Here is a 13,681-nt window from a genome sequence, read left to right on the forward strand (position 1 = left end):
TTGCTTAGTTTATGGTGAAGATGATGAAGTCAGTAACAGCAAAGCTCAAACTCTTTGGACCAGTCCTCACTTTACGATGTTCTTACAGCTCCACTGATCAAGCTCTTCTTCTTAACGAATTTACCAGACTCTGTTACCAGAGAGACCTTCCTAGAGCTTTAAAAGTAATGGAATCCTTGCAAAGTCATGGTCTTTGGGCAGATTCTGCAACTTATTCTGAGCTTATTAAGTGTTGTTTAGCTCATAGAGCTGTTCATGAAGGGAATCTTATTTGTCGTCATTTATACTTCAATGGTCATCAACCAATGATGTTTCTGGTTAATGTTATGATCAATATGTATGTAAAATTCAATCTTTTGAATGAAGCTCACCAACTGTTCGATCAAATGCCTCAAAGGAATGTTATTTCTTGGACTACAATGATTTCTGCTTATTCTAAGTGCAAGCTTCATCATAAGGCTTTGGAGCTTTTGGTTTTGATGTTAAGAGATGGTGTGAGGCCTAATGTGTATACGTACTCCTCTGTTTTGAGAGCTTGCAATGGGATGCCTGATGTTAGAATGCTTCATTGTGGGATTATTAAGGAGGGATTGGAGTCTGATGTCTTTGTTAGGAGTGCTTTGATTGATGTGTTTGCTAAATTGGGTGAGCCGGATGATGCTCTTTCGGTTTTCGACGAAATGGTTACGGGTGATGCGATTGTTTGGAACTCAGTCATTGGTGGCTTTGCTCAGAACAGTAAAAACGATGTAGCTTTGGAACTTTTTAAGAGGATGAAGAGAGTTGGTTTCATTGCGGAGCAGGCTACGTTGACTAGCGTATTGAGGGCATGTACTGGATTGGCTCTTTTAGAGCTTGGGATGCAAGCTCATGTTCATATCGTGAAATATGACCAAGACTTGATACTTAACAATGCACTAGTGGACATGTATTGCAAATGTGGAAGCTTGGAGGATGCTCTGCGTGTGTTCAGCCAGATGAAGGAGAGAGATGTGATTACGTGGAGCACTATGATTTCAGGGTTGGCACAGAATGGTTATAGCCAGGAGGCACTGAAGTTGTTTGAATCCATGAAATCTTCTGGGACAAAGCCAAACTACATTACAATTGTCGGAGTTCTCTTTGCTTGCAGCCACGCGGGACTTCTGGAAGATGGTTGGTATTACTTCAGATCAATGAAGAAACTATATGGAATCGATCCAGGGAGGGAACATTACGGTTGCATGATTGATCTGCTAGGAAAAGCTGGAAAGCTCGACGATGCAGCGAAGCTGTTAAATGAAATGGAGTGTGAGCCAGATGCTGTGACATGGAGAACTCTACTTGGTGCTTGTAGGGTTCAAGGAAACATGGTGCTAGCCGAATATGCAGCTAAAAAAGTCATAGAACTCGATCCCGAGGATGCAGGAACTTACACAGTGTTGTCTAACATATATGCAAAGTCTCAGAAATGGGACAGTGTTGAAGAAATCCGGACACGCATGAGAGACAGAGGAATCAACAAAGAACCTGGATGTAGCTGGATCGAAGTAAACAAAAAGATTCATGCTTTTATCATTGGAGATGATTCTCACCCACAGATAATTCAAGTCAAGAAGGAGCTGAACCAATTGATCCATAGACTCATTGGTATTGGTTATGTTTCTGAAACAAACTTTGTGCTACAAGATCTTGAAGGAGAACAGATGGAAGAATCTCTTAGACATCACAGTGAGAAACTGGCTTTAGTCTTTGGCCTGATGACATTACCTAGTGAGAAAATCATTAGGATCAGAAAGAATCTGAGAATATGTGGGGACTGTCATGTGTTTTGCAAGCTCGTATCAAAGCTTGAAAACCGCAGTATCGTTATAAGAGACCCGATCCGTTACCATCATTTCCAAGATGGCAAGTGTTCTTGTGGTGACTACTGGTAACAATCAGATGATGGTTTCCTCTGTGAGGTTTCTTGATCAAAATTTTTGATTTAGTGAATCATGTATGCTTGTGATGCTTATTGATATGTCAAATCTTTGCAATACTGAACAGTGGGGGGACTCAAGAGAGTAGTACACTAATTTGTTGTGTTCAAAGAAAATAAAACTTGTTTTTAATTATTTCATAATAGTTGAGTTAATGGGAAGACACTACTGCACATGGATATGGATCATGCAATGTATTATGCTTAATCTCTCTTTATTTTTTTAATGAAATTAAAAGCATTATAATAATCAAAAGTGTTCAAAGCTGAATTTTTCATCATGGAGACAAGATCTTTTATGTCCAAAGTGGTTTAATCTCATTATATATTATGATTCACTATTACTCATGTGGACTTAAAAGTGCCATCGTAGTCGCTTTATTCATTCGATCCACCTAATGGACTTCATAATTAAATTAATTTGGTATTTTTAAATTAGATAAGATATGATTTTTATCTTATTTTAATCAAACACTCTAATTTTATGATTTATATCTGAATGAAGTAATACTTCAAAATAAATATTTTGATACTTTAATCAAAGCAGAATCTCTTGTAATCGCCGGTGCTAACAGTGGTTCACATATCTCCGGTGGCAAACTTCTAGTTCTGATCTCCAGTTCCGGTTTATAGTCGATTTTCTTTCTTGTAAATCTGTGGATCCGTTGTAAGTCCAATGTCTTAAGCCCATTAAAAGGTAATATTATTAAAAAAATATATATATTTTGATAATTTTGTATTTTGGTTATTTGTTTCAACGTATTTTTGGTAAGGTATTTTGTTAAATGCAAAGGTTAATAATAATAAAAGCCACTAGCTAATTTTGACATCATTTTAATATGGGCTTTTAAGTTGTAAGGCCCAATTTCGTAGGTCCATGTCATCACTAAATCTTATTAAAACCACGTCGGCATACTCATCCATTGCCACGTACTGATCCCAGATCGGACGATCAAGATTCCAAAAGAATCTAATATAATCGAACGGCTCTCTTGGCATATTCTAGACTCTTCCAAAGATCGGGACGAACGATGATGAATGTTTCTTTTTTTCTTTTTCTTTTTAGTTTTTACTATTTTACCTGTCAATTTATGACTCCTATTTACTGATGTCAAAAACAATTTATGACTATATTTACTGCGATATTTCTCCTTTAATGTTACTAGTTTTTAATGTGTTTTTTTTTTAAATAAGTACTTAATTTATGATAAAATGAGATATTTTATTCTCTCAACTCTTGATTGGTGAGATCGCACGTCTTTTCCGTAGTGATTTATACAAAAAAAATATCAAGGGAACATGTACAATATAAAATAATATATTTATCATTATTTTGTAACCTTGAACTATGTGTAATAATTATATTCCAAGTAATGTTTATAGTTATTTTCTATACTCCACAAATTTAAAAGACAATATAATGATAAACTCTTACCCACAGAGAATGAAGGAATTTAATGAAAACCTTGCCAAACATTTAAAAAAATATATATTCAAAAAATGAGGTAAAGTGTAAATTAATAGAAGTTATAAAATAGATATTTTTGTTTCTCATGATATATATAAAAAACGAGTAAAAACTACGACAACAACCAAAAAATCATAATCTAGTGGAATTAAAAAACGAAACAAAACAAAATTGAAGAGGGTTATATTATACCACACAAAAAAAAAAAAACTATAGTAAATTAGTAATCATAAGGATAAAAAATTAAAATAATACGATGACGTGGCATAAGGATAGATATAATAATTTAAGCCAATAAATAAGTTTGATGAAAAAATTTACTCTAAACCATGGTTAAGAGATTTAACCAGAGGAGTGGCTTACGAGACTCAGATCAGAGTTAAAAAGCGTTCCTTTGAGTTCGAGAGGTGAATCAACGAAGGAGACAACACACACTCACAGAGAAAGAGGCGGCTAGGGATCAATCGAGCAGACTGGTTCCTTCACACTCAGTTTTTTTTTTAAATATCTTTGATTCTCTTCTCCTTCATCAGATTCCTTGCCTCCATTGAAGCCTCTCTTCCATGTGCGCGTTTCTCTGTTTTTGAAGACGACGATGATGATGATGATGATGTCTTTGAATTGAAATACGAATTCGTCCGTACGATTGTTTGATATTTTTTTCAGATCTTGCCTTCTTCCTTTTTTTTTCCCGGTGAGTTTACACTTTTTTTTTTTTTTTTTTGTAAAAAAAGCTCATTGATTTGGAATTTTTGATTTATGTGACATTTGTTGGATCAAGATCTTAAATTTGTGGATTATTGTGATAGATCTGTTAGATTAGTGATGTTGTTTTGTTTGTGCTCTTGATTTTTTTTTTTTTTTTTTTCAGATTTCTTCAACCATGGCTTACCTGATGTAGTGATTGGGATCAAATTCATTCTCAAAGCTCGAGTTTTTTTTTTTAGTTAGTGAAGAAACTGGCTACTGTTTATAGAAGCTGTGTGGTTCTCTTCGTTTCATGATCGGTTTAGGTATCTGCTTTACTCGGCTCGTATTGGTTTCAGACATAGGCACTGGTTTAGAAGGTTTCTCTTCGGCTGCTGCTTCTGCTGTTCACCAAAAGAGGCCTTTTTTGGTTTCTTCTTTCGTTTCATGTCGAGGAACTTAGACAGTCCTGTTCAGACACAAATGGCAGTGGCAGTGTTTAAGACCCCTCTTAGTGGGGCGACTAGTATGGATGGGAAGCAGCATCATAAGCATCAGCATCTACAGAGGCAATCCTCGGGGAGGAGGGTTTTTGTGCAGACTGAAACTGGTTGTGTTTTGGGAATGGAGTTGGATCGTAGTGACAATGTTCATACTGTCAAGAGAAGGCTTCAGATTGCTCTTAATTTCCCTACTGAGGAAAGTTCTTTGACTTATGGAGATATGGTGCTGACGAATGACCTGAGTGCTGTGAGGAACGATTCTCCGCTTCTGCTGAAACGTAACTTTATGCATAGAAGCTCGTCGACTCCTTGTCTTTCACCTACTGGGAAGGATCTGCAACAGAAAGACCGAAGTGGTCCTATAGAGATACTGGGACACTCAGATTGCTTTTCTATTGTCAAACATATGGTGAAGGACATTGTCAAGGCGATTAAGATGGGTGTTGAACCGCTTGCTGTTCATAGCGGGCTTGGAGGTGCATACTATTTTAGGAACAAAAGGGGTGAGAGTGTTGCGATTGTCAAGCCAACAGATGAAGAGCCGTTTGCACCTAACAATCCAAAAGGCTTTGTTGGGAAAGCCCTGGGGCAGCCTGGCTTAAAGTCTTCAGTACGTGTTGGGGAAACCGGGTTTAGAGAAGTTGCAGCTTATCTTCTTGATTATGGCCGCTTTGCTAATGTCCCTCCCACTGCTCTTGTGAAGATAACTCATTCTGTGTTCAATGTCAACGATGGGGTGAAGGGGAACAAGCCTCGGGAGAAGAAGCTGGTTAGTAAGATTGCTTCTTTTCAGAAGTTTGTGGCTCATGATTTCGATGCAAGTGATCATGGCACTTCAAGCTTCCCCGTAGCTTCTGTGCACCGCATTGGTATATTGGACATAAGGATCTTCAACACAGACCGTCATGGTGGGAATCTTTTGGTGAAGAAGCTCGATGGAGTTGGGATGTTTGGTCAGGTAGAGCTTATTCCAATAGATCATGGCCTATGCTTGCCAGAAACCCTAGAGGATCCTTATTTTGAGTGGATTCATTGGCCACAGGCATCATTACCTTTCTCTGATGAAGAGCTTGACTACATACAAAGTCTTGATCCATTGAAGGATTGTGAAATGCTTAGAAGAGAACTTCCGATGATTAGAGAGGCGTGTCTTCGGGTTCTTGTGCTCTGTACTATTTTTCTTAAAGAAGCTGCTTCTTATGGTCTGTGTCTTGCCGAGATTGGTGAGATGATGACTCGGGAATTTCGACCGGGAGAAGAGGAGCCAAGTGAACTCGAGGTTGTGTGTATTGAAGCCAAGAGATCAGTCACTGAACGAGATGTTTTCTCTCCAAGGTCAGATGTAGTAGGAGAAGCAGAGTTTCAGTTTGATCTAGACTGTGATGATTTAGAATCAGTCTATGCTACCAAGATACAACTAACCGATGACTACTTCACCAAAAACCCCTTTTCAAACGGACGTTCTTCGCTTGGGAAACTTGAAGAAAGCATCAAGGAAGAAGAAGAAGATGAAGAAGAAGAAGAGGACAAAACTGAAAATGCTGTCCCTATGATCATTATGAAAGACAGTTTTTTTAGTTCAGCTGCTTTTCATGACAAGGCTCCATCTCTTTCAAAGCTTTCGACTTCAATGAAGAACACACACCTTAGCGACACAGCACGAAAACACCCAAAACCCTTAACCAGAGGCAAGTCCGAGAACACTTCGTCGGGTCACAAAAGCGCAAACGAACAGCTTCCAGTGAGTGCAAGCTTCGTGAAAGTAGCAGACATGAAAGAGGACGAGTGGGCTCTGTTCTTGGAGAGGTTCCAAGAGTTACTTGGACCGGCTTTCGCAAAACGCAAAACCGCAACGCTGAGTAAGAGACAGAGACTTGGCACTTCATGCCAGTTTTGAGAAATCATCATATAGTAGAAAGTAAAACTCGAGAGAGAGAGAAAGAGTTAAACGAGACACAATCTACAGTTTGGAGTATGAAACTGAAGGCCTCTTCTTCAGTTCTATCGTAGTAAAAAAAAAAATAGTTTACTTTTGGAAGGGTTTGGCTTACGACAAGCGACAAGGTGATGCAAAGGGGTTTTGTTTGCTTTTTTTCTTCTTCTTGACTGCTTTGTAAATATTTCTTTTACCACTCTTTGTGATCTTCTTTGTTTATTTGTTTTTCTTTTTGCCCCTTGATCACCTTCTCTTGTTTTTTTCTTTGGTATGTCCTTGTAGCTTGGCCTTGTCTTATAAATAATATTAGTCTTCTTTCACTCTTTGTTCTGCTCCTTAGTACATTATCTAAGCCTTAAAAGGATGCTTACATGTGTATGTTTAAAGCAGTTCACCATTCATAGCTTAAAGTTCGAGGTTTGATGAGTGTTATATAAGAGAGAGACAAGAGAAAGTGATAAAAAAAGTGTAAGCGTGATGGTCCCAAAGACAGCTGCAAAGAAAGCGAAATGGGTCGACCCATTTGAACCATTATCCATTTTATCATCTCATCCCCTCCATCAGGTTATGTCCAAAGTTGTGTCAAAAGTTCAAAGAATCATTACCAAATTTCGACGCAACAAAACGATGACAATGAGATGAGACCCCATTTGTGGCTGTGGGGGTCATCACTTGTTTTTTAATATTCTTCCTCTCGACAAGACAACATTAATTTTAACGTAATATTCATTTGATATTGTCCCTTTTTTGCTTCTTCTTATAATTCTTCTTGTGTAGTAGTAGTACTCTATATGTACTATCAAGAGGCAACCACTATTTACATATTCATAAAGTTTTTGAAGTTGTCGATCATTGATATTTTTTTCTTATATTCGAAACTAGTCATGGATCATTTAAAAAAAAAAGTAATTTGATTCCATACATAATAATCTTACTTGAAATTTATATCACAAGGAAGAACATACCAAACTATTCGAAATATATGCAGTAAAATATAAGAGTTGAAAGTCTGTGAAATTTTTATTACAAGAGTTTCTCTCCCAGCCACAGTTATCGAGAAACCCTCTTCGACCAAAGCTTCCGACGCCGGTGGAGGTGCTTATCGTCGGCGTCGGGATCTGACTCCTCCGATCAACATGTTCTGGTTTCTACTTACCTCGTCAATCATTTTAGTCCTTTTTGTATCTTTGCAAGCTTTGCTTCAACCCTCGCCAATCCTCTCTCCCCCACTGCTCTTTAACGACAACCAAGAAACCAACGACAGAGGTCGAAGTTGGGGTTCGGCGTTTGCCCTCCCAGTTTACCTTTTGCTCGTTCAACCTTCCACTCCCAGGTCCAGAGCTAATCCAATTACCCTAGAAGAAATCTCACACCGGACTTCGTTGATGGCAGGAGGTATATCTCTTGGACCGTCAGATGTGCCATGTCCGGTGGAGACGTCGACGGCGCACGGCGAGTTTTTCTTATGGGCGACTCTTTCCAATTTTAGAAAGATTTCTCACCTTTGGAGTCCAGCCTCAGTTCCGTTCCATGGCCACCGTCTGCTTCCGCTGCTCTTCCCGCCGGAGTTTACCAGGCGCCGCTTCCACTTCACATCTTGGCCAGCAAAGGAGCAGCTAGGGTTTCCTTTATTGGGCCTTGTCTCCAATTTCGGTCCATTAGCCTATGAAAGGCCCAAGTCCATAAGCTCTTATCAGGCTTCTAATGCTAATAAGCCCAGGTCTAGTTCTATAATTCCCTTGTTAAATCTACAACAATTTTTGTGTCGATCTTCTTATCTCTGTGGCCGAAGACTCCATGAGAGTGAAGGATTACCCTCATTGTTAAGGTTTAACTTCTATCAATTTCAAATCCTGGTTTTAGTTTCTCTTATGGTTTTGTGGTATGTTTACAAAAGCCTGAAGTTTAACACAACCCTCTCCAACACCTCCACTGCCCCAATAAATCCCAATTCCCACCCATCGCCTCAAGGATTGAAGCTCGGATCTGTTCTCATTTTTCACTGTCAAACCGGCTACACGCTTTGTGTGGAATTCCTTAACCTCCATGGCTACGTGCTTCATGTGAGGGAGGACCCACCTGCTCTGTTACGGTTTTGCATCAATCTTGTAAGTGTCCCGGTTATAGCTTCATCTAGAGTCTTGAGTTATGTTTCTATGAGTTTGATGGCCTTTGATCCATTGCTCCTAAACCTTCTCATGCTGGCGAGAAACCCAATTTGTGTCTCCTCCGTGGAACACTCTTTCAAAAGCTCGGATGCATTTGTTGCAAGAGCCGTCTATGACCATTTTTTGGTCGAGGATTTCGCGAAGCACGTCTTCAAGGTCGAATCCGCTATGGTCCCAAATGATTTTTCAAAGATTGTAAGCTTCTCAAAGTTGATCATCCTTTTGGAAAACTCATGGAACCTTTATCTTTATTTTCATTGTATTTTCTTTGATTCAAACTGTTTGAACTTCCCTCTTTTGAGGTTTTAGATGAATGAAAGTTCTTGTTTGACAAAAAAAAAAAAATATGCAGTAAAATATAAAATTATTTGGACAATATTAGTTTTTGAAGTTTCATTGTTTTGATTTTTGAAGTTGATATCTTTATATTTATAGTTTTTTTTTTGTGTGACGAGCATCATATATATATAAAGCTATATAAACTGTTTAAAATGAGTAAGATTAACGTTTGTCCTACCAATACAATTAAAAAAAAAAATGGACATATCATGATTTTTATTTTTATTTTGTTTGGCTTTGGATATGATTTACATCGACAACTTGGTCATCGTTTGGTTTATGATTTGACGTGATTGTGATAGAATATATAAGAACTACGTGGACCAACATCATCACTCACTGACTGTATTTGTTTATCTTCTCAACCTAATGTTTTAGAAATCGCTAAGGTCATGAAGACTGAAGAGCCTAACGATTAGAATTGGAAAATCCGATTTTAAATCGGGGATTAATGGGAGATACGTTTTGTTTATTTGATAATTGAAATTGTTTTCTTAATGGAAAACTCTATGTGACAAAGCGTATGAACAAATATGTATCGACCGTACTTGTTCAATGATTTGGTACTTCAATGACTGTATATTTCATGTAATAACTATATGTAAATATTTCCTTATATACCACCAAAATAATGTTATTAGCACATATGGAAGCTTGGTTGACCAAAAAAAAGCATATATGGAAGATTCATTTATTGTAAAACTAAAAAAAAATAATTAAGGATGAAAATTTTGACTTTTGTTTTTTAAAGCATAATTCATCCTATAAATAAAGGTTTTTTGTAAAGATTTAGAGAAGTAGACTTTTTTTTTTTAACTTGAAAAAGAGAATTTCACTCAAAAAAAAAAATGAATATCACAAAAACTTATGTGATTTTTTATTTTCTTGTAGTGATACTTACAAACTCATTCTCGAACTCCAACGTTTTGGCTTCACCGGGTATGTTGTTAATCATTCGTCCAATTACTTGGTCTTTTACAAAAAAACGTTACTTTTGTATAACATAAGTTGTCATGTTATGTGTTACAGCAGTGATCGAAACATAAAAAAATGATGTATGCTTTATACCATGCACAGCAAGATACCGAGAGTATGAATGTTGGTTTGACTGCACTCACAAGAGATTCGACGATGGAGGCTGTGTTAATGGACGATGTTGTTGCAAAACAAAATAGCAGTAACCGATCAAACGATTATATTCAAGCCGTTGAATTATGAACTTTTTTTTAGCATCATGATTTATTATGTATGCTTTTCTATGAAATAAAACTAAGTTATTATATTATCGGCTTCTAGTGATTCTCATATTACTATTTTTTAATATTCTTATTTTTGCCATTCAAGATAAATATCAGTTTTACTTAAGCGTGCTTGTGTTTGCGATACTGAGATGAGTTGCGCAATAAGTCTCTCATCAGTATCATGCTTGTCTTTACTTATTCTTCTAAAACCTGTTGGAGTCTAATTACTAATGAGAAAATGCTATCAAGAAGTGTTCCAAGACAAGACGAGTACTTGAAAGTGATTTATGAGGAACAATTAATGATTACTAATTATATTAGAAAATGCACTCTCATGCTTGAAATCTTTACCAACACATTACACATGGAGGCCTCACTTGCCATTTCTGTGATATGTTCCAAGCTAGAGAAGGAGTTTTGTTCTACATTTGGACATGAAGCATTAGAATGTACAGTATTCTCTGTTTTGCTTTAGATTATATCGATGAGCGACAAAGGTTTAGACTGTTGCCTAAAGTTGATGCATTCACAAGAAGGTGTGGCCATTTGTACGTATGTCAAATTATAAGAGCCTGATTTAAGTTACAATTGATTTTTCTGGTCTTTAATAATTGCATTTGATTAATTTGATATACTGAATGAGATGTTTTATACTTGATTGAAATCTTCCTTTGACAAGTGGTTTCTCCATTTTTCTCATCTCACTTCATTCCAAAATCAACAACAACATTACTTAAATGGTTACCAAAAACATCTTTGACTGTATACTTAAATGGTTAATTATCAGCAAATATGGAAGACTCACTTATGACATTAACAAAAATTGAATTAAATAACTAGGTTGACTTTTCTCAGCAGAGAGTTCTATAAATTAAAGATTTTCGTGAAGATTAGAGAATTACAGACTTCTCTTTATTTTTCCTACAACAGAGAATTAAATTAACAGTGAGAACAAAAATAATGAATATCACAAAAACCTATGTGATTTGTTTTCTTGTAGTGGTCTTGACAAATTCATTGTCGAGCAACTGTGATGTTTTGGTTTCATCGGGTATGTTGTTATGGTTCAATTATTTATTTTTGATATTTTAAAAGTAACTATTGAATATCTTAATTTTTAGTAAGGAAAAAATATATGTAAAACCCGATTTGAAAATTTTATATATCAACATGCAAATTTTACATTTCTTTTAACATAAGTCTTACATGCGTTACAGTGATCGAAACAGCAAAAAATGATGATTCATGCACTGTACCATGTACAAAAATGTACGGAGATAAAGAATGCCGATATGATTGTATTTTCATGAAGTACAAGAATGGAGTGTGTGTTGCTGGACGATGTTGTTGCAAAACCTGATTGCTCTATGGTCTATATCAGCGATTTGAGCGGTTAAATCATATTCTAATTTCTAGTATATCAGATTTATGTATCCTCTTCAATAAAATAAAACTAACTATATTATATCATTGCTTCTATATGAGTATATGATTTAGTTATTTGTCTCGAAGTTTGTTTATAGAACAACTAGTAGTAAAGTTTGTGCTATGCAATGCCAAATATTAGCATTTGGTAGATCAAACTTAGTTATGTTTTTATAGTTTTAATATAAGATATTTTGTTGCTCTCATATATTCCAAGCCATAGAGAGTTTCCCTTTACATCTATGGGTAGCTTTTGACGAGCGATAAATGGTAAAACAGTTTCAGTTTTGCACAAGATTGATATATACATTTACAAGAAATCTTGTGCAGCCATTTTTGTGTGTCAAAGGAGCTGATTTCAGTTACAATATGAGCCTTCATAAATTTCCTCCTCATTATAGTGATGCATAATGCTAATGGATGTGGAGACTTTGTTGGATAATGGACAGGTTTTGTAAAGTTCCAAATTTAAGTATTCTTGGTGCAGCAAAGGAGGCCCAAATAATTTCAATGATTTGGTACCAAAAAAATATAGAATCGTATATACCATACATGTTATAGTGTCGAGACATCAAAGTATGTGGTATGCTCTATACCATGTACAAGAAAGTATGGGGAATATGAATGTTGGCATGGCTGTATACAGGCCCGGCTTAGCAAAACAATAGACTCTGTATAGAATTATAAAAACCTTCAATTTGTAGATATAAAATAGATTTTAGTTTGTAAAAAGGCCCTAAAATATAAAAATATGTCTTAAATAGCTGAAAAAATTGCAAAAAAAAAAGAGGTCCTTGTGCAAATGCACTTGTTGCACATGTGTATCATCGGGCCTGACTGTATACATAAGGCATACAATGATGGAGGCTCTGTTAATGGACAATGTTGCTGCAAAATGTGACAAAAATTGATGAATGCTTGAAGTATCTATGCTTTTTAAATAAAATGAAACCATTTTTATGATATTATCACTTCTCACGGTTTTCGTTACTTGTTTCGACGTTTGTTAATAGTAAAACCATGTATTATAAACTGTAATTGTGGTTTTTCAAAAAAAAATTATATATATATATATACTATACTGTAATTGTCATTTAATTCCTGTAGTCAAAATTGCATTTAATCAAAGTTATGTTGACTGATATTAATTGTAATAAAATCAAAAATATTATTACTTAAATAGTTACCAAAAAGATATTTGAATGTATATTTCAAAACTGTATAATCTTTGACTGAATATTTTCTTACTACCAAAAATAATCAGCAAATATGAAATATGGAAGATTATTTTATGGTAAAATTAAAAGTAAATAACTATATTGAAAATTGAGTCCTATACAACCTATAAATATAGCTTTTCATACAGACTTAGGACTTTTCTCTTTAATATATGTACTAGAGTATTATCAGTAAGAAAATAGAAATGAATATCACAAAAACTTATGCAATTTTATATTTTGTAGTGATACTGACAAACACATTGTCCAACTCTAACGTTTTGGCTTCATCGGGTATGTTTGTTATTCTCTTAATTAGTGTTAGTATACTTTATTTTATTTTTTAATTCTAACATAAGGTCTCAAATATGTATTATAGTGATCGGGACATCAAAATATGTGGTATGCTCTATACCATGTACAAGAAAGTACAGAGATTATGAATGCTTTCATGGCTGTATAGCAGACAGATACAATGATGGAGGCTGTGTTAATGGACAATGTTGTTGTAAAATGTGATAAAAATCGATAATGGTTGAATTATGCTATTCTTAGCATCAGAATTATGTTTGCTCTTCAACAAAATAAATCTAGTTTTACAAAAGATTTTTTTTTTCAACATCAGCTATATATATTAGCTCATAGAAGCCAATAGAGAGGAAAATTGTTTACAAACTTGACAAAATGCGAAATGGTACAAATTTTTTGTGCCAACTTATCCGCTTTTACATTTACAT

At 35.5% G+C, this 13,681-nt stretch overlaps 4 protein-coding genes and 1 pseudogene across 4 annotated transcripts; all 5 read left to right on the forward strand.

Moving 5' to 3' along the window:
• Window positions 1-22: 22 nt before the first annotated feature.
• On the forward strand, window positions 23-1,996 carry LOC17885665 (pentatricopeptide repeat-containing protein At2g03880, mitochondrial). Its single transcript, XM_006290678.2, has one exon. The coding sequence runs from the start codon at window positions 24-26 to the stop codon at window positions 1,914-1,916; it is 1,893 nt and encodes a 630-aa protein (XP_006290740.2). The 5' UTR covers window position 23; the 3' UTR covers window positions 1,917-1,996.
• Window positions 1,997-3,831: 1,835 nt separating this feature from the next.
• Window positions 3,832-6,877, forward strand: LOC17885893 (phosphatidylinositol 4-kinase gamma 7). Its single transcript, XM_006290656.2, has 2 exons — window positions 3,832-4,122; window positions 4,300-6,877. The coding sequence occupies exon 2, from the start codon at window positions 4,563-4,565 to the stop codon at window positions 6,513-6,515; it is 1,953 nt and encodes a 650-aa protein (XP_006290718.1). The 5' UTR covers window positions 3,832-4,122; window positions 4,300-4,562; the 3' UTR covers window positions 6,516-6,877.
• Window positions 6,878-9,909: 3,032 nt separating this feature from the next.
• Window positions 9,910-10,360, forward strand: LOC111830698 (annotated as a pseudogene).
• Window positions 10,361-11,246: 886 nt separating this feature from the next.
• LOC17885955 (putative defensin-like protein 60) lies at window positions 11,247-11,810 on the forward strand. The gene is made up of 2 exons (XM_006292804.2): window positions 11,247-11,353; window positions 11,520-11,810. Exons 1-2 carry the CDS (start codon window positions 11,263-11,265, stop codon window positions 11,660-11,662), a joined length of 234 nt encoding a protein of 77 aa, XP_006292866.1. The 5' UTR covers window positions 11,247-11,262; the 3' UTR covers window positions 11,663-11,810.
• Window positions 11,811-13,150: 1,340 nt separating this feature from the next.
• On the forward strand, window positions 13,151-13,463 carry LOC17885494 (defensin-like protein 59). The gene is made up of 2 exons (XM_006292301.1): window positions 13,151-13,238; window positions 13,324-13,463. Exons 1-2 carry the CDS (start codon window positions 13,151-13,153, stop codon window positions 13,461-13,463), a joined length of 228 nt encoding a protein of 75 aa, XP_006292363.1.
• Window positions 13,464-13,681: the final 218 nt, after the last annotated feature.

Source organism: Capsella rubella, unplaced genomic scaffold, assembly GCF_000375325.1.
Source record: "Capsella rubella cultivar Monte Gargano unplaced genomic scaffold, Caprub1_0 scaffold_5, whole genome shotgun sequence".
Lineage (NCBI taxonomy): Eukaryota > Viridiplantae > Streptophyta > Magnoliopsida > Brassicales > Brassicaceae > Capsella > Capsella rubella.

What these genes read in the sequence shown, in the direction of transcription:
- LOC17885665 (XM_006290678.2), top strand. Translation starts at nt 24, where the DNA reads ATGAAGTCAGTAACAGCAAAGCTCAAACTCTTTGGACCAGTCCTCACT.
- LOC17885893 (XM_006290656.2), top strand. Translation starts at nt 4,563, where the DNA reads ATGTCGAGGAACTTAGACAGTCCTGTTCAGACACAAATGGCAGTGGCA.
- LOC17885955 (XM_006292804.2), top strand. Translation starts at nt 11,263, where the DNA reads ATGAATATCACAAAAACCTATGTGATTTGTTTTCTTGTAGTGGTCTTG. An exon ending in TGATGTTTTGGTTTCATCGG is followed by an intron (nt 11,354 to 11,519) that starts GTATGTTGTTAT and finishes CATGCGTTACAG; the next exon opens with TGATCGAAACAGCAAAAAAT.
- LOC17885494 (XM_006292301.1), top strand. Translation starts at nt 13,151, where the DNA reads ATGAATATCACAAAAACTTATGCAATTTTATATTTTGTAGTGATACTG. An exon ending in TAACGTTTTGGCTTCATCGG is followed by an intron (nt 13,239 to 13,323) that starts GTATGTTTGTTA and finishes TATGTATTATAG; the next exon opens with TGATCGGGACATCAAAATAT.